This window comes from Pinus tabuliformis, chromosome 6, assembly GCF_031772625.1.
Source record: "Pinus tabuliformis cultivar Carrire ecotype Pingquan chromosome 6, CPIR1, whole genome shotgun sequence".
NCBI lineage: Eukaryota > Viridiplantae > Streptophyta > Pinopsida > Pinales > Pinaceae > Pinus > Pinus tabuliformis.
This window is the reverse complement of record NC_142292.1, coordinates 733500962-733524733: the sequence shown is the minus strand read 5'-3', so window position 1 is coordinate 733524733 and position 23772 is coordinate 733500962. Positions and strand designations below refer to the sequence as shown.

The 23772-nt window shown below is 32.9% G+C and overlaps 1 protein-coding gene across 1 annotated transcript; it reads right to left on the bottom strand.

Moving 5' to 3' along the window:
* Positions 1–3058: 3058 nt before the first annotated feature.
* Positions 3059–5358, bottom strand: LOC149260810 (GDSL esterase/lipase At5g03810-like). Its single transcript, XM_089460973.1, has 5 exons — positions 5091–5358; positions 4474–4604; positions 4144–4377; positions 3351–3606; positions 3059–3252 (listed from the first exon to the last, which is right to left on the bottom strand). The coding sequence occupies exons 1-5, from the start codon at positions 5356–5358 to the stop codon at positions 3059–3061; spliced, it is 1083 nt and encodes a 360-aa protein (XP_089317099.1).
* Positions 5359–23772: the final 18414 nt, after the last annotated feature.

Genomic DNA, 23772 nt, shown 5'->3' with positions numbered 1-23772 from the left:
TGCTAGTTCACACATTGCTTCATGAGCGGTTCCAACTTTTGCTTCATCAAACATGTAACTTACCATATTTTCATTGTCAATTTTTCAAAAAATACACCAAAAATATATTTAATATAATGTTCATCCACCCTATCGTTGGATATCCAAGCATACATGTGCTCATTAACAATTTCAACTTCACCAAATTCATCAGTTGTTGTTGAATTCACCAATTCACTTCTCACTTTGTAGTCTTCATCCACATGTGTCTCATCATACAGGGATTCACACTCATATTCACCATCCACGTTATGACAGAGTTCTCAAGCATGTATATTCTTTTTCTCTTCACACAAAGAGGCTTCAACTTCTCTCTCTACAATATTTGTTTTGTCTTCTTCATCCATATGCATGTCTGGATAATGGGTTTCACTTTTATAGTATTCATGGCTATCATCCAATTTTGAGTGAGATTCTCTAATCTTTGTTGTTCTCTCAGAGTCTTGCTCATCCACTCTCAAATTTTCCGTTGACTTCCTTATTGATTCTTCAAACGTTTGTGACACAACTTGTTGTTGCATGTCACTTTTATTTGTGCCAAATTATGCTTTGAGGATCTTTCATGCTCCCTAAGAAGATGTAGCTTTTGCTACCTTGCACAAAAAAATCTCATCCAATGCCTATTTTATAAAATTTGATACTAAAGCATCATATACTTCATCATATGGGTTATTATATCAATACTAAATTAACTATTTCATCGAAGAAAAGTTTGCATTTTGACAACCCAAAAATGAAAATTTTTACCCGTAAACATAGGAGGTTGTAGTAGATCCACGCTACATAAATCACCCTTGATCTATTTTCCGTATTCTCGTAGACTTCTCAATTTCTTGGCTGTGGCCTGAATCTCTCTAAACATCACAACGATCTCTATCTCTTCTTTTCCATTTTTTTTTTCGATCTACTTGAGCCATCTTTTCTGACCTATGAGTGTTGCTTCTAGCTTATCATTCACCTTCTACTTTTTTCCTTCTTTCCTTACTGCATGAGGCTTCTCTCCATATCCCCTAAAAAAATATGATTTTCAACATGCCCCCTTTAAGACACAATCTTCACCAATTCACCCAAAAAAACATTTTAAAATAAAATTCTCACAGAGTTTAACAAAATTTTACACCACCTTAAAAAAATATTCCTTAACTAAATAAATATGGAATGACATACTTATTCCTCAGTTAAGCTTGTGGTGTGATTTTCATTTTATGGAGTGAGATAATTCTGCTCAATTAAACTTGTGTTGTGATTTCCTTTTGTGATTCTGACATATTATCATCACCATATTCAGTAGAAATAGAATGGAGAATGATTAGCTTGTGTTGTTACTTCCTTTTGTGATTTTGGCATATTCATCATCATCATATTTAGTAGAATGGAGAATGATTAAATTTATGCATCTCATTAGGCGCTCACACCAACTATTCTGCTTCCAAAGACAATGGCATTTTCCTGCTAACCGGGACCAATCATATCAGTGAAGATTGCCTGTGAATGAGTAAGTTTCTGTGGGTAATCTATTACTGCCCGTATGCCATGTCGAATAAATAACGAAATCTTTAGTTTATTAGTGGCATATCAGTATCAATAGCAAGACCGTTTAGCTTGTTTAAACATCAATATCGATAGATGAAGCAAAATAATTATCCAGATGCAGCTGGTGTAGTCGTGGATCCAGCACCATGTACAGATACCTAACCAGTAGTATTAATTAGAGATCCATAGCAAACACCACCAGTAGCAGCATATCCGGTAACCATCCATTACCAGAAAATCTAGTTTACCTTGAACCTGTTGAAGCATCGCTTGTAAATCCACGCTATAGCAAAGTAAGCATATCCTAATATATTATAAGTTAGTTCCAGATACACATCGAACGGTGAAACCAGTATAACCAGTAGAAGTACCTATAACAAAGACATAGGCGTAGGTAGCAGGGTAACCCATCCTAGTAGAATATTTGCCAGCATTTCATCCAGACACATATCCAGTTGCTATAGTTGCTTACCTTCAATAACGTGAATTGCATTATGCTTATCTTCAATAACGTGAATTGCATTATTTGTATTTAGCATTGTCCAGGAATACCTGTGAATTTCATTATTTGTATTTCGCATTGTTCGGGGACAGCTGTGAGGAGGTAGTGACACAGCAGAGAGACAAAAAAGATAAGGTGGTATTGAATACATGTCGATGAGCAAGGCTCCTTGCAGAGTCATTTAAGGTATCAGTACTTCCTGCTTGGTAACATAATACCTTTGCAGAATTACAGAATTCAAGAAACGTCGTTCTCAATCACTCCATTGTCACCCACTTCAAAGATGAAATCCGATAATATCCAATAGTATGTTTAAATTTTATTATAATCGCAATAAAAGTTCAACCTATTTTAATTGGATACAAGTAAAATTAACGTACTTAATATTCAAAATCATTGAAAAGTTTTGCATGGTAATCATTATGGTCTTTGTTGATCTAGATAAAAGGATATCATTCAATTCGGTTGCAGTGGTAACCCAATAAGTAGATGTACCCAACTTCTTTTTAGAAAGCGTTCATCCTTGTTAATAAAGATACTAAACTTCTTACGGTGGTTGATACACTCGTATGACTCCTCGTTTCGCAGAACATTTTTTTACCGTTTTTTTAATAATTATTGACCATTAATAGAAAAATAAACATACTTAAATCAAATATGTTTTCCATGCAAATTGAAAAGTAAAATTCAACTGCCCCAAACTTTTGGAGATTATTATATGAAAGGTCATATACAGGATTATTATTATTTTATTTGTAGCATATATTTATTAGCTTTTAATACGAAAAGTCGTAAACGTATAATTATAAGAACTAAATGTATAATAGGTGTAAATTTAAATTGTATGCAAGTGCCGTATAGAGATAATCTATAAATATGGTTATTCGGTTCTGGCTTTTACATCCATGTGTAGTTTCCAATCATCAATAGATATCTTATTTAGAATTTGATAACGAATAACAGATTCCCCTTGGAATGAATTGTTCACAGATGTAGAGACGAAACAACCTGCGAGAAGATATGTTGTGCCAGGATATTGTAAGTATTCTCTGTTGGATGGAAAGAATCCCAAAACACGTGTTTCGATGGATCGCGACAGATGGGGGTCAAGCGGTTGCACAGTATTGATCCCTCCAGCAAACCGGTTCCGCAGCAACCTCTCCTCACTTCTTCAAAGCCTTCCACACATTAATTTACAAACTGTTAGCAACCTCCCAACATAAGTGCGCTAAAACTCATTCAGGCATGCAGGGATTAGAGAGAGCGAGAATATTACCATATTTAGTGGGATTCTTTATTAGGTCAAACAGCTTATCGTATATGTCAATATAAGCCATTTTAAGACCAGGAAGTGTGGGTTTCAAAGTCTCCAGTAAGGATGCAGCTTTTTCATTAAATGAGATAGCGACATCATTAAACTCATCAACGCACGCGTTACCGATCAAGTTGTGGAGAGTAATTTGTGAAGGCAAACATCCGAAAGGAGGAAGGCCGATTAAGCAAAATAATGTGGCTCCTTCGCTGTAAATATTCTGTGACAAAATCAGTTGACATCACAACTTTGTCGGCAGGATATTTACATTAATCATATTCATGCTATAAAATTATGAGAATTTTGATCACTTCAATTTGATATACATGAATATAGTCATAATTTAATGCTTACTCCCACATTATCTAATTGCAATGAATGAATGCTATGTGAATTATTTAAAAATGATGATAAATTTTATTATTTTACAAAACAATAGGAAAAACTTATAATGATTTAAACTTGTTATAATTTAGTTGTAGGGACAGTCAAAATAAGTCATCATTATTTTCCAAGAAAAGCCACAAAGTCAGCAAAGAACAGACTAAATGCCTCTAAACCTTTGGCAATTAACTTATTTCCTTATTTGCAGAAAAGACTAAACTCTTACCGAACAAAAAGTTTCAAAGCATACTCGAAACCAAACAAATTTAATTACTTCCATCTAAAATATTTATATAATTGCTATTTCCAAAACTAATATCTAAAATAAAAACAACATGAAACATCATCGTTAATGTAAAGCCAATATGGTCACATGTATAAATTCTGAGAGTCTCTCGAGAAGATGATCCTGGAACTCGGTAACAGTATACAGTGCATTAGTAATGGGATTGATATAATAATTGTTGGCGAAGTCATCGGTTCCCATACTTATCGCAAACAAGCCTCTCGATATTAACTCGCTGGCATTCTTCCCGCCTACCATATCTACAAGCTGCTCTCGATAAAGCCTGAAATTCTGCAGCTGCTGCCTGAGAGTGAGAACATTCTGCATGAATTCAATATTATATTCAGCTATGAAATGTCTTTGTATGTATCTAAATCCTTGTATCGCTATAGCATCACATATAGAACATGTACTAACAATGGTGAGTGAGGTAATCTCATCGTATCCACTAGCAGAAGAAGCAAAGCTGGCGCCCGTCAGAAATCGTGGTCCTTGTAATTCAGGATCCAAATATGCGAGCACTGTATCCGGAAGACCTGCTAATTCGGCTGTATACTGTGGGAAAAATCAAACATAAATGTTATTACAAAAGTGTAATGAGAGCAGTAGGATGGGAAATATTAAAGCTAATTAGTTCTTTTTCAAAGAAAAATAAGAGTACTAGGATTGGAAAAATTAAAGCTATTTTATTTTTGCGAAGGATAATAGTAGTCCTAGAATTGTGTTCATTATACAGAACTGAGAAAACGGGACCGTATCGATTCGAAGCAGCACTTATAAAAGAAAGCCTACTATCAGTTCCTATGTCTAGCCATGCAAACGCTCCTTAAAAAAAAAAAAAAAAACTTTCCAAATAAATTTGTGAACTCTCTAAGCAACGCCTTTTTCTTTCTGCATATAGAAAAAATAAATCATTAAATTCAAACTAAAAATAACTTTCCAAGTAAATTTGTGGACTCCCCACACAACGCCTTTTCTTTCTGCACAAAAAAGGAAACTTGAAAGAGGGGGGACAGTAGTAAGTGCAAACTTACAGAGTATATCTGTTACTAATTTTCCGTTGGTAAATCGACCAGTGGGTTTACGATCCTTGAAATCTCTCCCATACGGAGGAAAGTTGGCCTTTGCAATCGTCGCAAGTGCATTGTTATTACCAGGGTCTACAGTAGAGTCTCCAAATACGTAGGCGGCTGGCACCAAAGGCTTTGTGGCTTTTGTCTTTGCATCCGTTAAATTTGGTTCACGCAATGCTAGGAAAATAGTAAGACATGTCACGATACAAAGATGAAGACGCCCCTCCATAGCTGATACTTCTGTGTGAATTGTTATGGCACGCGCCTAGGTTAAATAACAGGCTCATGAGTTTACTTGCGTGCGTGACTTATCACGGAATGGAAATTGACGTCACGGGAAATATGCCCGTCACGGGGTAAATTGACCGTTTGATGGTTAAAAGCATAGTTATCAAATTCGAATTTGAATTCTATTTCGAATTTGATTTGTTAGTGAAAAAATTTGATTACCTAAAATTTAATACGGAAAAAATTAACATATTATAATTATTTAAATATATGTTTTAACCAAGAAACAAATTTAACTAACCATTAAAACTATTATAAATTATATAATATGATATTCAATAAAAATTAAATTTCTATACAAATTTCATATTACAAAACATACCCATTTCATATTATCATAAATTTTATATTTAAATAAAGTCAAATATTTTTTCAAAATTTAAATTGTTAATTAATAATTAACAAAAAAAAATCAAATTCCTTTTATTTAACTTAAATAAATATATCTCTCACAAATACTTACAATATAATTTGTAAATTAAAAATCTAAGATATATCAATATTATGTTTTACAAACGTCCATTTTCTGGTAGCTTTTCGCTATATCTCATAATTCCTAACCTATTTATACATCATAAGCGGTAAATTAATATATATATCATAATCCCTAGCCTATTTATACCAACGAATTTCATCAAAACCTTTGCCATATAAATCATAACGGATATTATCACTCGACATTTCATTAAAAACTTGCCATCTAATTTATGCTCCAAAAATTCATTACAATCGGCACTGTTCTCCCTGTACCGAACTTCGAATCAGCAAACTATTCGACGAACCGAATCGAACCACCGAATTCTCGAATTTTTTCGACCAGTACGACCGAATTTGGTAACTATTGTTAAAAGTATTCTTACTCGTCAACTTTCTTCGTAAAACTCTCCGAGCGAGCGCGGAATATTCTCATATTCAAAACATCTGGGCGTGGGCAGGACAATTCTTGGCACACCTTCATTATTAAACTCCAATGCATATTAACGTTGTGGTCAATTCACACCGACATACTAAAATCCCTTCGGCAAGGCAGTGAATTGACCTTGGTGTTAATTTGCAGGGGAGTTTAACAACGTAAGGAGCATCGAATTGTCGTGGGTAGATGGCTTTTTTTTGGGTTAAGTTACATTGTATTCCATTGAAGAGCAGATTATATTGTTGATGGCCTTTTTACAAAAACAAACCGACGGCAATCTTATCTTTGGCAGCTGTATGATGAGATTAAGATTCTACAACAAAATAAATATGACTGCAACACAGAGACGACCAAAAACAGAAAATAGACAACTGAAGAAAGATCAAAACATATACCCATCTCAGGAGTCCGATAATAATACCGGAGCGGGATCTTTTGCACTCACAGCGAGAGGCACAGGCGCTTGAACTGATATTGAATGTGTTTCTCCATGTGAACTAAATAGGTTTTTAGTTTTTCCAGACGTACCTGTTTTTACCGTTGATTCTTCTTGATATCATTCAGAAATGAAACAATATCATGTGTTTTTTTCCTAAGAATTAGTCTCAACAAAGTCTTGAGTTGCCACTAAAAAGTAATAACATGCATATACTAGTTTTTCCCCAACATGCATATATTTAACATGCATATATTAGTTTTTCCTTAATGAAAGATTTATTATGTTTATTTATATCACAATTTTTTTGGAATAGTCATATTAAGGAGAATTTTGGACAAGTTTTGAACCAACCAGTGTGCTTTATCATCATGACAAGATGAAGAATCAGATCATAGTGACAGGTTAAATAAATAGACGAATCCAACAATATAAAAAACAATTACTTTTGAATTAATTTAAAATATAAGAAAAATAAATTAAATCAAATGTATTAATTTTTTTTTTTATAAAATAATTTTCACTACATTCTGAAAATTCATATTTTAATTATAATTAAAGTAATTAAATATATAAATATGATTAATTAAAACCCTAGATGTTTAAACTAGCATATGATTGGGCTAAGAATTATGAGAAAATAATATCCTTAGGTAATGAAATAATTTTATATATATATATATATAGAGGTCTAGTGTTCGAAGTTGAATTATTCATGTGATAAGCACCAAAAACATGTGAGAGGTCAATGAGTGTGACACTTAGGGGATGTAAGTATCTTCCATTTAACTTGTGATAGATTTGGGCATGTGAGAGGTTGCATGCTTTAATTTATAGTGGATTCTTCCCTTAAGATAGGAACTCTAAACCTATGATATGTCACTAATTTGTTTTTTCACTAAGCTTTGTTGATACCTAAGACTTTTTCATATGTAGAGTGGTAGGTATGGTGAGATTCCATGATGGAGGATTACCCTTATAACCTTGAGGAAGCACATTTATGGCGAGAGATGCCATGGTGGAGTATCTTTCTAGATTTGAAGAGACGTCAAGGTAGTTATGGCGATATGCTGGGATGGATGAGTATCCTTCTAGATTTGAAGAGATTTCAAAGGAGTTATAGTGAGATGCTATGACAAAAGAGTATTCTTCCAGCATTGATGAGGCACATGTTGAGAAGGTAAGATGAGTTGCCATGATGGAGGAGTATCCTTCTATCTTTTGAAGAGATTTCAAACCATGTATGGCAAGATGATGGAGGAGTATCTTCCAACTTTGAGGCACACGTAGAACATGTATCATGAGATTCCATTTTGGACGTGCATCTTTCTATCATTAAAAAGATTTCAGAGTAAGTTTGGGGAGATGACATGATGGATTATTCTTCTAGCATTGAGGAGTCGCATGTAGAACAAGCATGGTGAGATGTCATGATGGAGTAGTATCCTTCCAAACTTTGAAGAGTTGCCATGATGGAGGAGTATCCTTTGAATGATAAGGTAGCACATGCAAAGTTGGTATGGTGGGATTCCATGATGGAGTATTCTTCTTCCATCTATTGTTAAGATGGTACATGCAAAATAGACATGGCAGGGTGCCATTTGGGAGATTGTTCCAAGACCTTCTTAGGAATCAATGATTGATTGCAAGCCTGCAATTGATGGGAGGTGTGGGAGATTGTTCCAAGACCTTCTTAGGAATCCATGATTGATTGCAAGCCTGCAGTTGATGGGAGTATTGAAGAGTATTTGGACATGGTTATCACTGAAGGATTATCTTAAAAAGAGGGGTTTGACCTTGTCGAGGCTTTTTCTTTAGTTGTTGGAGGTTCCGAGGTTCATGGGCAAGATACCCATGTTTTTGTCCCTTATGGATTTGATTAATGCACCACAAATTTGGTATTTCAAGATTGATGAGTTGTTACCCATGTGGGGTTTGACCAAGATATATGTAGATTTATCTTTGGTTGCTTGATATATTTGATCCATTTTTCTTAGTCTTGTATATATCAATATTATCTCTCCAAAATCAAGGAATTGGATTAGAACCACAAAAAAAACCAAAAGAATTTGGTTCACAAAGTTCACATGAAGAACATTGGAGGTTGGCAGGGCATTGTTGAAGTTTTCCTTGTACTAAAGAGATTTAGAGTGCAAAATGGAGCAATGGTCCATGGGTACGTTCTTTCGGGTTTCTAGGTGGTCAACATTTTTTTGAAGCCCATAGTAGAGGGAAAGTTTGAGATGCTAAGAGAGTAATGTAATGTAATATTAGGTAATGTAATATATATATATATATATATATATATATATATATATAAAGATAAATAAATGGATGAAAAGTTACAACACCTCTCTTGAAAAGAAGTTAGGGATGAAAGTCAAAATGAGGGAAATTAATTAGAATTATAAAGCTGAAGAGAGTTCACTAATTAATAGATTTTTATAATATATAAAATATTAAATATAAAAAAGGAACTGAACAAAAAATGGAAAGAAAAAATCCAAGGGGAGAAAAATTCTTATCAATGGATCAAGAAGGAGAAAAACTAAAAGAACAGAGTTGGGATTCAACAAAGACTAATTTTCCACTCTCATCCGTGTTAAGATTACTCAATTTCCTCTCCATTTCAATGACTTCCCTAAACTTAGAATGATGAAAATGATTTCAATAACTTCCCTAAACTTAAAGTGATGAAAATGAAAAATCTTTATTAATCTTAGCCTCTTAGCCTCCTCCATATAATGTGACTAAAATTAAAAAGCAAATAAAACACCCATCCAATAGCTTAGAATCTAAATATGCTTATCTATCTATCCTACCTAACATTTATAGATTGCCACTTGGGTGCCTCGAGAGGGTGCATTATGGTAAGCAACTACTGCCTCCTAGGCTTGCACTCCAACCTGAGACAGGACATGATTGCCATGCCCCCAATTCCACGATGGCCACGTCCACATTGTCATGACATATTAACCCTGGCCACCACTAAAGCTCTACAAAAGCGGGACAGAAAAGAACATCTTCTCCACGCATGCCAAAAAATAAATTAAAAAAAAAAACCCCTTTATAGTATATAGAGAATGAAAAGAACTGTTAGAGTCACCCCATAACCCCTGCCGCATCCCAGAGAATCACGGCCGCCCAAATCACCCCTCCCACCAGACAATACCACTGAGTCCAAACCAGAGATGGTCAAGAACGCCCTGGTTTAACTGCACACCATACCACTCAGATAAGACGTCCAAGCCCCAGCCGAACTGAAACCCCCCACATAGGTATCTCAGAATAGCCAACAACACTACCAGAAATTGAAACCCAAGGCCCAATCCACCCTAGAAGCAGCACCAAACTGGGGCACGAGCAAAATGAAGCCAGAGAAGTAGAATTACCTTATGTACATTGTGAGGGGAGACTGGCCGTCATTGTCGAAGACCGTAGCTGACTCCCCTATACCCCAGGGTTCCGTCGGCCTTTCGCAGGGGCAGGCTGGATACGTTGCCTAACCTTCAGACCAAAATTCCTGTCCTGGACACCAGCTTCACGAAATCCGCCATCTTCTCCATGAGCCCAGAAAAACAGGGAAGTGTTTCCAATATACATGATAGTGTCAACGTGAAGACCATTTTGCCATAACTAAATTAGAAGCGTGCAGACCATTTTGCCAGAACCAAATTGGAAGTAATCTGTTAACGTGTGTCCTTTTCTGAGAATATTTTTTGGCTGATTTTTGCAGGAAAGATGCGTTAAAATTATAAATTCAAAACTAAAATAATTGGTATAATTCAAATGTTTGAAAAGTTTTACAAGATTGTATTAAAAAGACATATTTAATAATAATAATTCATAAATTTGTTGAAAATGGTATCTTACTAAAAAAAAATCAAAAGATTACATAGTAGATAATTATTGTTTAAAATTATTAATTTGATAAAAGCTTAAAAATTTTCTGACATAAATTACACTAATTTGATATCTCGGTTGGCTTTGATCTTAAAATTGGATAATAATAATAATAACGGAAATTAATCTGTTTAATGAAAGGGTTAAAATTCTGGTGTAAGTGGGTCCCTTGTCTTACAAATAAGGGGTCTCATACAGCAATTTGCTGTCTAAAATTCTCTTTCTGTCAGAGTTGTACCTATAATTGTGATATTTGACATATAAGGAATTTCAAATCTCTAAAAAATGATGATGTTACTAACCAATAATCTAAGTTTAGCGTTTGTGAGAGAGCTCCATCCTTTTGTCTCATGATCATTATTATTGATTGAAATATTATAAATATATAAAACTAGTGCAAGCATTGTCAATATTAAAAAAATAGTAAAAATGAACTAAATTATAATAATAATAATAATAATTATTATTATTATTATTATTATTCTATAAAGAAATAATATAGGAGTTAAACATTTAAATAAATACGTAATAAGATTTTTAACCACCATCTTAGATCCATCTTAACTCTATATCTAATAAGCAAAGCGAGGGATCAAATTTCTTGAAATACAAGCCTCTTTCAAACTAAAAAGAAATTTAATCCTCTTTTAAATTGAAAAGAGATTTAATCTCTCTTAGTTTGGTAGATCCCAAACTAAGATGGATCTAGATTGCTATAATTAATTCGAAGTAAAATTATAATAAACTATAAATATTTATAAACTAATATTGTATGATTAAGTTTATGTTAAAAAATGAAAATATATAATTTAGAAAAAAAATTATGTACTTAAATTTATATAGAAAATAAAAATAATATATTGATTATTATAAATTAAATATTTTTTAGTATAATCAGAAAATATTCTGTAATTATATTTATATTAAAAATAAAAAACAAATCATCCATTATTATAAAATAAATGTCTTATTTAAAATAATTTTATATTAGAATAATTAATAACATTTCATAAAATTAAATAATTTATTTAATTTTCATTTGACATTTTTTTTTTGTTTTTTCAATGATTTAAAAATCTCTCACCAAATAACCTAAGTGAATACGGAAAATTTATCACTACAACATAAGTTGCTTGTTAAGACAATAAAGACAATATATAAGGCAAATATTATTATCTCTTAGGAGACAATTTCATTTTTGTCTTTCTAGAGACAATAGTTGGGATTAAAGACATATTGCTTTTATAGAGACAATATGTCTTTAATCCTAGCTATTGTCTCTCTAGAGACAATAAAAAGATATATTTAAAGACAATACAATATCACTTTTGTCTCACAATATAAAACAATGAATCCAAAATATGTCATGTCACCATTGAAATAAATCAATATAAAAGGTATTTAATTAAAACTAAACTATAGTCTCATTGATTAATCCATGTTAGGGCATAGTGAAATCTAACCACCAACCTCTTTCTTATAAGGCAGATGCTCTTCCATTGATAGCACCATTTGAAAAAGTAAGTGAGTTATGATAGTTCTTGAAATTTCACATATACACGTTGATTAAAAAAATGCATAACTGGAATATCTTAAATAAACGTATTAAGCACCCCTCTTGTATAGTAGTGAGGCTAGCAAGGCAAATTCATTTTTGAGAAGAAATATGAAACCTAACATATCGTAAAGGTGGATTCACTGAACAATATCCATGGCCCCTATAAGAAATGACAAAGAAGCCAACAAACCAGATTCCTCCTTAATACTATAGCATGAGAAATGTTTTGATCTCCTCAATGGTAGAATCTACAATGTTGATACGAGTTTTGTCCTGCTTAAATTTTCTAAGTTGCTTGAACTCACATTGTATCATGATTCTATGAGTCATGTTGTTGTAACTACTCATATTTAGAGTTGAAATAGTGGCCTCTACGTTACTAAGGTTCGTTGCCAATGTTGTAGCTCATGCATTATGTGAAAGGAAAGCAAGAAAGAAGATATAGTTTATAATATATATCATTTACTTTTATTTAATGAATTATTTTAGATGTAATTCCTCAAATTACTAATGAGATTGAAGAATTGTACCTCTATGTTGATGATGGCACAAAAATTTCCTTGACTCTGTGCAAATTCCAAAAGGTAGATAGGTTTATGTATTTCCCTACATTAGCTTCTATAGGAATCCCTAAAAGATTATACCCATATATATTAAAGAGGTTGTAAATGTTTGTTGCACAGTCCAAGGAATTCATATCATAATATTACATCAGTTTTCCTTGGAAATCATAACAAAATGAATAATGTTTACTACAAAAGATTTTAACTCTATGAACTTGTAATATTTAACGCAGTTAAAGTTCTCAATTATTACAACTTGGATCATACTTATGTGCCAATCATTTAATTTCATTCCATGTGAGATCAAACGTGAAGATGCTTGACTTATTCTTTGGGCTATCTGACACCATTTTTTTGATGTCTGGTACTGTTGTTCAGCGAGATGGATAAACCCTGAATTTGATAAGATATTTGTTCTTCTCATAAAGTTTGTTGATTCCCTATAGATAAGAACACCATTTTTTGTTATTTGGACAACAAATTCAATGTAGTCTACTCCATCTCTTATGACAACTTGGTAAGCAATATCCATACAACTAGTGTATTCACTACTAGCTCCATTGTGAGAAATTATTAATGGTTTTCCTAGAACCACCAGTTGAAGCACAATTAATGTTATCAGTTCATGTACAATACTCCAAATTTGCAATATTTCTAGTGAAAACTATATTAGAGTGCTAAAAGTCACATATGGAAAGTTACTAGCAAGCAAGCATGATACAAAGTGAATGGTGCACATGCTTTGGAGGATATATTGGTATTTCTTTGTGCAAAACAAGCTATATTGCCATTAATCCACAAAAATTCAATTAGTTTATAATTCTAAGAATCTTGATCAACAAAGAAATATATTCAACAAGAGATATATATTTAGTGTTATAAAAATGTTTTGGCCTTGAAATACATAAGAAGAATCATAAACCAGCATGGATAAGGGATTGGACAAATTGGTGGAGGTTAAGTTGAAATAAATCCATATCTATAGCCTCTGATCATGTTATAGAGAAATCCATTAGAATGCCATCAAATGTGAAATTCATGTTGTCTGAAAACTAAAGATATTCCTTTACTACATCATAGATATAATTTTAGCTCATGCCATATTAATCATGGGAAAAATTAACAACAAATATTTCCATCCTTGCAGAGTGTGCATCTTGTACAATACTTGTAGGTGCTTGCAAATATAAGTCTGTATTGACAGGCCAAATGTAATCCTTTGGAACCATGATTCTAGCAACAAATGTCTTCACAAATGTTTGATTTTTTATGAGGGAACCATATGTTTCATTTGTTGATGGGTACACATCTTCTTTTCCAAGAAACAACAATATTATCGTTGTCTTGGTTCTTCGAAATTGTGGTGCAACGACTTGCAAAAACCCAATATCAGTGGAAGAAATGTAGTTTAAAGTTATAGATTTTGAAAGAGACATCATAGATGATGACATGCATAAGCTATGTTAGATAAGAATAAAAATTTAAGTATCCAAGATGATGAAAATAAACAAAACAGAGCATGAGAGAAATCATTTAGAACAATGCACACAAAATAATATTGGTACATTGTAGAAAAAAATCACTAAAATTCCACAACTGTGAAATGGAACAATACACATGGAAATTAGAAAGAGATACATGTACATTCAGCCGATTGATATTAATTTATGCCTCCTGCTAGAGGCAATGGATATATAACTTGAAATGCATAAGAGCGGGATTGAAATGTTTGAATTGTTCGAAAAAATGGAAGCATGAGATTCTTGTAATTATTCAAATTCAACAAAATCAAAAAATTCCATAAAATTCCACATTGAAAGTATACATTCCACAGTTTAAATCTCAATTGGCTATAATATCTATTTGACTTTGGCCATCAATGACCACACTATGCATTTTTTGTTATAAGAATAGGGCCTTAGAGAGTCGGTTAAAATAAACATGTACCATGGAATTACTTGAACAAATGTTTACTTGCTACCTGTTATCACTAAAAAATGCACCATAGGATAACAATGACTTCAAGACGTCGAAGAAGAAAGATCAAGTGATAACTAATAAACAATTAGCCCAAAGGTTACTAGATGATTACCTCTTGGCTTGGATTGGTTCTTTTCCTATATTAGGGGGGCATCCCTAATTATCATAGGCTAAAAATAATTTAACATTCTACAGTTTATATAAGAAATTAGCACATAAATATGGATCCTTGGCATGAAATTAAGAAACCAAAGGAGTAATAAAATAAATAGTTGAAAGAATATGAGAGAATTTCAACTAGCAACCAGAGAAATATGACAAAAAAAGGAGAAGAAAATGCACTCCAACTAATTGATAAAATAAAAAATAGAAGCAAAAGATTGTCTACACCACTGAATAGAACATAAGATAATGCATCCATAATTTGAGAAGTTGTAAGAATAACATGGTCAAAATTTGTATTTGTAGTGTTTACGAGACCCATTGTAGCATGGATAGGAAATACAAGATTCATCCAATAACATGCCATGCATATCGTATAGATAGAAATAAAATTATTTTTGAAGAAGAGACATATATGAAGTGTTGTTGATTACTTTCATAGAAACTATGTTAAATCATGGTGATCTTCCCTCACTTTATATATTTTTTATCCTCTTAAAGGAGGTGCCTAGCTCATGCAATGCACCTCCCCTAACAAAAGATGAAGTGAATTAAAGCAAAGGCAGTGCACCTTACTTATGTAAGAGCCTTGTGCCCTATATGAAGTGAAATGGAGTGCAGTGATCTCATGCATGTATGTTTAACTCTCTCTGCATGAATTCCATCTACTCTCCTCAAGTTTAGAATGATTTCCTTTCAACAAAAAAAATTTAGAATGAATTTCTGACTTTAATTGAAGGTAAAGGGAGACTGGAGAAACTATCTCTGATAGAAGGACTAAAATATTAGATGGAAGATATGATTGTTCTAGATCAAAAGGCACTTCCTTGTGTGGTTACTTTGGGTATCTGTGATTTATTTTCAAGGATTTCCATTCACCATCAAAGTTTGGAATGAATTTTTGACTTTAATTGAAGGAAAAGGGAAATGGGAGGAACTATCTCTGATATAAGGATTGAAGCATTAGATGGAAGGAATAACTATTGCATATTAAAAAGGAACTCCCTTGTTTCACTACTTTAGGTATCTAGATTTTCTTTTTCACGAAAAGTATCTCAACCTTAGAATTTTTCCTTAAAAATAAAATATAATTTTGATGATATCAAGATGTCTCGAAAATCCAAGGTTCAAACCCTCCAAACGAATATGGACAATTAGATAAAATTAGTCGCTGGAGTTGTTTGATGGAGCAAACCAAGGAAAACCTTGCAAATGTGGTGTTGGAGGTGTCTTACTCTCTTTAGATACCAATAGTTTCTCCCTTAACTAGGTCAAGGAAATGGCTCTAATAAATGGGCAGAGCATATGACATTGACTGCACTACTAAGAATTGTAGTGGAGAAAGAATGGATTGTACTCAACTATTTGGAGATTGAAAGTTGACCATTGATTGGATCAAATGGGATGCAAAGATGCATAGTATATAGTATATATATTCAGCCAGTCCTTGATCATATTAGACTTCTAATTGGTAGCTTCAATGGTATCTCTCTCACACATGTTTACAGGGAACATGATGTGTTGGCTGACAATCTTTTAAAACTAGGAATTGAAGTTGCAAAAGTCTTGGAGATGAAAGAAAATATGGAGGAAGGGGATCATCCAAAAAATCCCAAACATTTTCTCATATAGCCTTAATATATCTCCTATTTTCTTGCTATTATTTCTATTATTTGAATAGGTGCTCTATATGATGTTTTTCTTTCTATCTTCATGAAATTGTGGTAGACAGACTTTATGCTAGTTATGATGGTCATTTTTTTGGTTCCCTAAAAATTTTCAGGTCCTTATAATAGGCAGAAACATCTTTTTGTGTGTAAGATATAGTACAATGTTTCAGATAGAGGTTAACTTAGGATTTATTTTTTTCTTGATTTTATATGTGCCTAGTAGCACTCACAAAATGTGAATACTTTTTATTTTTACAAAGTTACAATTTTTTTCTTGAAATAACAAATATACTATTCAATTTGAAATTGGATAGATATGATATTATATATCTGAGGAGATATTTAATTTAATACAATGCAATTGGATGCCAAAAGATTTCATAAGGTATGGGTTGTCACTTCCCTTAGCCAGGCTAATTGTTCTAGTAAAATTTAGAGTTGGATTATTGTTATTTACTTTAGTACATTATAATGGCATGGGCATTAGATAGAATTAAAAATAAGGTAGGGGCTCCTGTGAGTGACCCTTGGAACTATAAAGAATGGTCTTGCAGATCTGTTGACCTTGATATCTCAAGGGTGTAGGTATAGTTGAGCTCTGAATTTATAAAACATGACCTTGGGCTTAATAAAGTAGAATGGTGCAAGAGAACATAATTTTCATATGAATCTACACTTTGTATTCCTACTCAATATGTGTGTGAAGTTCCTTTATCTTTGGGCTCAATCCCCCCCTGCACTATATCAAGTAGTGGTCACTTCTCAAGGTTCACAGAAAACAAAAATCAACACAACGTTATAAAATTGTGGGAGGCAAAGGTATAGTTCTTGGGAAACTATTAACAAGAAAACATGTTAGGGTTTGAGGCTTTAATCCCTAATACAAGTAATATCTATTAATTAGATTATTTGTAAATTCTATCCACCCTTTAGGGCCTGCTATAGAGAAAGGGTATGAATCAACACCCACCATCACATATATTGCTAAGTCTTCATAGCAAAGTAATCATTATCGTCAAAAAGGAATAAGGAATCATACCAAGAGATGGATGCCCCCACATAGACCTACTTTTTAGGCCATCAACATTAACAAGGAAGGAACTTGAAACCTTGTGTTAATCAAGTAGTTGACAACAAAAAGATAAAAAATCCTAGTGACTAGCACTTGAGAGATAGAAAAATCCATTCAATTGGTTATTACCACCTCCAAAACAATCTCATTTGTAATGGTTACCTTTCCCTACACAACCAAAAGAGTATAATATGTCTCTAGGGATAAACTTGTCAGTTTTGTTAAGATAAAATGATACAACAAACTTGGTAATGAAATGTGGCTCAGGGTGAGTACTATGCTCCCTAAAGAAAATTCAACATTCATACCATGGGTATTTTTTGGAGATAGTAGTATTCTATACCAATAATTGTTTCAATAACACTCTGGGGCCTATAAACAACATTCACGAATATGCCAAAGGTCATCCTAATATGCATCCAATCCTAATCATTCTTTAACAAGGAGACTAGGTACGTGACTCGTGAGGCTTGAGGCAACCTTGTATGATAATTATAAAGGAACATAAATGCCTCCATCCCAAAATTGAATGAGTTCAATGTTAAAATTATGTTTGGTTTCACTATCCTTCTTTTATCAAAGTCCTATTTATGTTTTCACTACTATAGTTTCCTTTTTGGGTAATTGGCCTTGACTAATTCAGTTATTTGATGTATGATGTGAAGAAGCTTATGGATTGGGAGCACAAGTGTGTGACTATTCGAAAAATAAATGCTTGTGGGCATGATACACATGTTACTGTGCTTCTTGGAGCTCCCAAATTCCTTCATAAACACAAATATAAACGCCGGATGCTTACCATGCCACTATATGTTAGTGCGGTACACCAGATGCAAGTGATAAATAGTGCAAACTTTAAACTCAAGGATGCTCTTCATATTATCATATTATATTTACACTTTCAGATGGACTCAAATTTATTTTCCTATTAGAGTTTAAATTCTACCTAGACTATATGATTTTCATTATGGCCATAGACTTACTGTAATTCATTTATTAGACCTACTTAATCCGATGCTTTATATTCTTCAATATATTTTAAATCTATTTGGTTGTAGTTTTTTGTTCTTTTATTTCATATGGATTTTGGGGTAATACAACTTCCCATTTCACTAATGCAAATCTTTATTTTCTTTACCATGAACTTTTGAAGGGCATTATAAGACTTATTTTTCAACCTTTCGAAGAAGGAGGTGGAGATGTTGCTCACATGATTCATTAAGGTGCACTTGGAGATGGAAAAGCTAGATTTGAAATGCATGTTACACCCAATCAGTCAACTAGGACTATAGCATCAAGTCCAAGGCAAATTTTGGCCGGTTCAAGCATTTTTTAAGTTGTTATAGAAGGAAAAGGTGGACATCCAACTATCCCACACATTACTGTAGATTCAATTGTAGTTACATCGTTTGAAATTTTGTGCTTGCCAATTTTTTTTCTCGAGAGGGTGATCCTCTTAAAAATATATATATAACTCTTCTGCTATCTAGTTCTTGGTTGACTAGTTTCTTTAATTTTTAATAATAGGTTGCACTATCAATGTTTACAATTCAATCAAGGAAAAATATTTTAGTTTCCCTATATAACTTTTTGTCCTCAAATTTGAGAAAAGTATAATTATATTTGTGTGAGATTATTGATCAATCTATATCAGTTTTCTATATTTAGGTTTCAATGATCACTCCATTTAAGAGTTGAGAAGACAACATCCTTCTGAATTCTTTAAATTCTCGGTAAAGATTGTTGGTAAGAATTAGTGATTGTAAAAGAGATGGTGGATACTACACCATATCTATTTGTTTCCTTACTACCATGGATTTTACTTTTAGACCATCTTACAACGCAAAAAATGGTAGAGTCTATAACGAATATTATAACCATTAGGAAGAGCATCCCATATAATAACTTGTTAACCATGTTACGAGGTAGGAAATGATACACTCTGTAATAAACGATATAAATGTAAAGGAAGAGAAACCCCTAGAAAATCTTGTAGACCATCTTACAAGGAAGGAAATGGTACAACATATAACAAAGAATGTAACTATAAAGGAAGAGCATACCCTCAAAATATGTTGTGATTTTGGAATATGTGAAATTGTTGGTCTTCTCTCATAATCTGTTACAAGAAAACAGAAAAAATGCACCATACTAATAATGCCTAATTTTGTGTGTTATAATTAATGGAATATGTACAACACTATGGATACAAGATTATAAAATAAATCCGTCAATGGATCTATTTCTCAAGTTCCTTCTAGTCCTTCATAAGTTGGTACAAGGTCATTTAGTCTGCCTCTAGACTTGGTCAAACAACGTAGTATTGTCTTCTACAACAATTGATTCTGCCCCACAAAGATTAAAGACATAATATGTCATCAACTTTCTTCCATCAATGTCTATAACCCAATCAACATCATTATAGTTTCTTCCCTCATTTCCTATCCCTCGAATTACTCTATAGCTAAAACCCAATCCCTCAGTGCCTTGCAGGCATGATAATATATTTCTCATTACTAACCAATGATTCAATCTAGGATTTGAAATCAACCTACTAAATCATTCATTCCATTAAACAACATTATATGACCTTATGAAAGCCATGGTATGCATTTCCCTTTCCCTTGCACCCTAATAAGAAATTTAACAATATCGGACACCTTCTCAATTGTTTTCAGCTCCATGTCATTCTATGATTTTTAGTTTTGGTTGAAAAATTTGATATACGCATGTTGTCCTTCATTCAAAACTTTTTTAAGAAAAATTATTTGATACTTCTAATTATGCATACCTCTAGTCATTAGAATGTTGTATTAATAATGAAACTCACTTAGATCCTTCATCTCAAACCAAACTAACATTTTATTTTTGGTTGTTGGAAAACTTCATGTGGATCTCTATCAATATTAGGCCATCAAATCACAATGTAACTACAATAATTTAATTTTTCTGAGTCTAACAAGGTGACCTTTTGGCCCTTTTTAGGTAGATTTTCTAGTAAATTTTGCTCAAAATTTGGCTAGAAATTGGTATTTTAAAGTTTTTGAGTCCTCACAAGCTGAGTTCCCCAATAGTTTTCCAGGGTACTGAATCCCTTTATGCATTCAAAAAGGAAATTTAAAGGATATAATGGTGAAATATCACAAAGAATCATAGCTTCACATAACGTACAAATAAGACAAAAAAATCAACTTCCCTACCCTACAATAGCAAAACCCTGAACCTAATTACAAAACAAAATACAAACACTTTTAGATCCACTAGAATGATTCATTGGTAGGAAAATTACTTCAAACTATCATTAAATCAACATAGGTAAACTAGGATAAAGATAGGAGATTCTATTATAGAGAGAAAATAATAATGAACGACATCCAAAAAAACTTATTTTTATGTATATTATCAGATATGGAAGTCTGGAAATATGGATTGCTTGTACACTCAATTTAGACATATAGTTCACGTGATACTTAGAACTGAGAATAATATTGAAATGGTGAGCCATCTAACAACTTGGAATGACGATTTGAAACAATTTTATCGAGTTCTCGAGGACCTGATCATGAAATTTTCAAAGGGCTTTGGAGAACTACACAAATCCTTCACATAGAAGTTATTGTTTGTGATTAAAATCTGCACATTGATAAGAATTATAATTTTTTGCCAAGGATAGAAAATACTTTCATGAAGAACAATGCATCTTAAAAGTTCTTGGATCTATTACAAAAGGCTTTATACATTGAAAATGTGAATTACAAATAAACATGAAAAAGTAATGATGAATGAATTAATAACCAGATTCATCTTATATTAGTTAAATGGGCATAAACCATCATTGAGTCCTAATTGAGGTGTATTCTCTAATTGCATCAGATCAGACCTTAAAGTTGTGTCCCTGTTATACTTTATATCTACAGACAGGTGAGCTAGCAGTATCTTAAAGAAGATAGACATCCTTTTGATCAACAACATCTGATTCCAATTCCAGTCTTGTGCATTTGGGATTCCTAATATCAGCAACATGAGAGGCAGTTAACTTGAAATTCTAATCAATTGAGGATAAAATCCTTTGAACACCATTTTAGGGTTCAATAAGATGACTCACATACATCTGTTAACATGGTATGGAAGAAGCATCAGAAGCCATCTATGAATCCTCCTCATGACCCTAATTCTCCTCAAAGCCACTGGGGTTCTTTCTATTATAGTAACTATCATACCATTCATCCAAGGATTCATCGAAACACGTAGTCCATCCAGACTTACAAATGTCTTGGTGCTCATCACGAGACCCATTTTCCATTGGAGGGCACTTATTACCAATTGTGTGCCTACATTTTGGTCCACTGGAAGAAAAAACAAGAGGCTTCTTCTTTTTCTGCTACAATATGTTGATAAGAAAAGATGAATAGTTGTGCTCTACAAAGATGAGCTTAAGCACAAATGTATAAAATAATGGCGTTCAACTTTGATCATATAAGGACAAAACTAGCTCTCAGTATTGCACATCTCAACGCACATGGATGCCAAAGATCAACATGTCTTATATCACTAAAGTGAAAGTCATGGTCAGGGACAAATGACCCAACCTAGTCTAAGAAATCTCCTAAAGGAGAAATTATTGAAATTATAGCCTTGTTGATGGACCAATAACTCTTCAAGGAAATAAAATCCAATGAAATCTTCAACCAACTTAAAGGAAAATAAATTAGTTAATGTTGAATGAAGTTACTATACAAAGGCCTTCATTTTCTTCATTGTTGAATTTGATTTCCTTTGTATAATAAATAATTTTATTGGCTTTGTACTAGTTCAATGAAATTCCTTACTATCAAGTTGGTCTAACATTTTGACCCACTTTCTCTACCTAACCTTGGAAATGGTCCTATTCTTTCTCATCAATTCCAAACCTTTTTCTACTAACTTTTAGCTCAATTTAATATGGAATCTAGGAATTGGCAAAACATTTTAATCCACTTTCTCTACCTACCCTTGTAAATGGCCCTACCTTTTATCATCAATGCCAAACCTTGTTCTACTAACTTTCGTACATGAGGAAATTTTTTTTCATCTAAAATTAGTTTCTATTTAGAGAAACAAAACTTAAGCAAGTTTTGGTGTTTCCCTCCCTGTGAAGCCTCTAATAAGATGAAAAAATTATGTTAATTAATGACTATCATGAAAATCAAATTGAAGGTGGAGAAGGTATTTTTCCTAGGTTGTTGATGAAGCTCATAAATTACAAGGTATTTTCCCCATGATTCACCAAAAAAGACCTAAGAGTAGGCCTTAAGATGGTAGTTATTAAAGTAGCAGAAGAAAGCACCCTGAAAGATGAAATACTCAGAAAATACCCACCAGGTCTTTAACACCAAAGCGGGGGTAAAAGTTTTAATAGTACAATGAAGAGAGGTCCCTAGTCTTAGGTGGATTTGATTCCAGACACGTGTCCAACTAAGAGGTGGATTCCATAGATGGAGAAAAGTTGATCCTAGCTATGATAGATGGAGAAATTCTAAAATGCCATTACGATTCTAATTCAACTATCCAACTGACCTCATAACCTTGTGATGCTTGCTTTCGTAATGGAAAATTACACAATTATTCTTCAACTCAAAAACACTACAAATCGTAAAAATACAATTACAAAATATTGTCAAAAACACTAGATAAGTATTATAACTGTCTACCTTGAGAACCTGTACACAATAGTAAAACCAGCTCACAAAAAGATAGCAATGATAGATCAACGCCTTAGAATTTAGCCTCTTCAAGAAGGAAACCTCCTTTACATTACCAAATGTTCGGAACGCGTCGACAAAAGTATCTCTATGTGATTTTCACTGAAGAATCTTCTCAAAAACATGTACACAATGTTATAACCTTACCCAGATAATGAACTACAAATATGATCCCAGACAAAGTGATCCATGGTCACCTCCAAAAATTCCCTTTAAGGGATGTGGAAACTAAAGATAAGGGAAAGGACTGTGTGAAAGCTCTTTCAACATCCAAGTATAATGAAGTCATAATAGTAGCAAAGATGGTGACCTAACGATCAATTGAAGAAACATTGATGTTGTTTTCATAAAATCTTT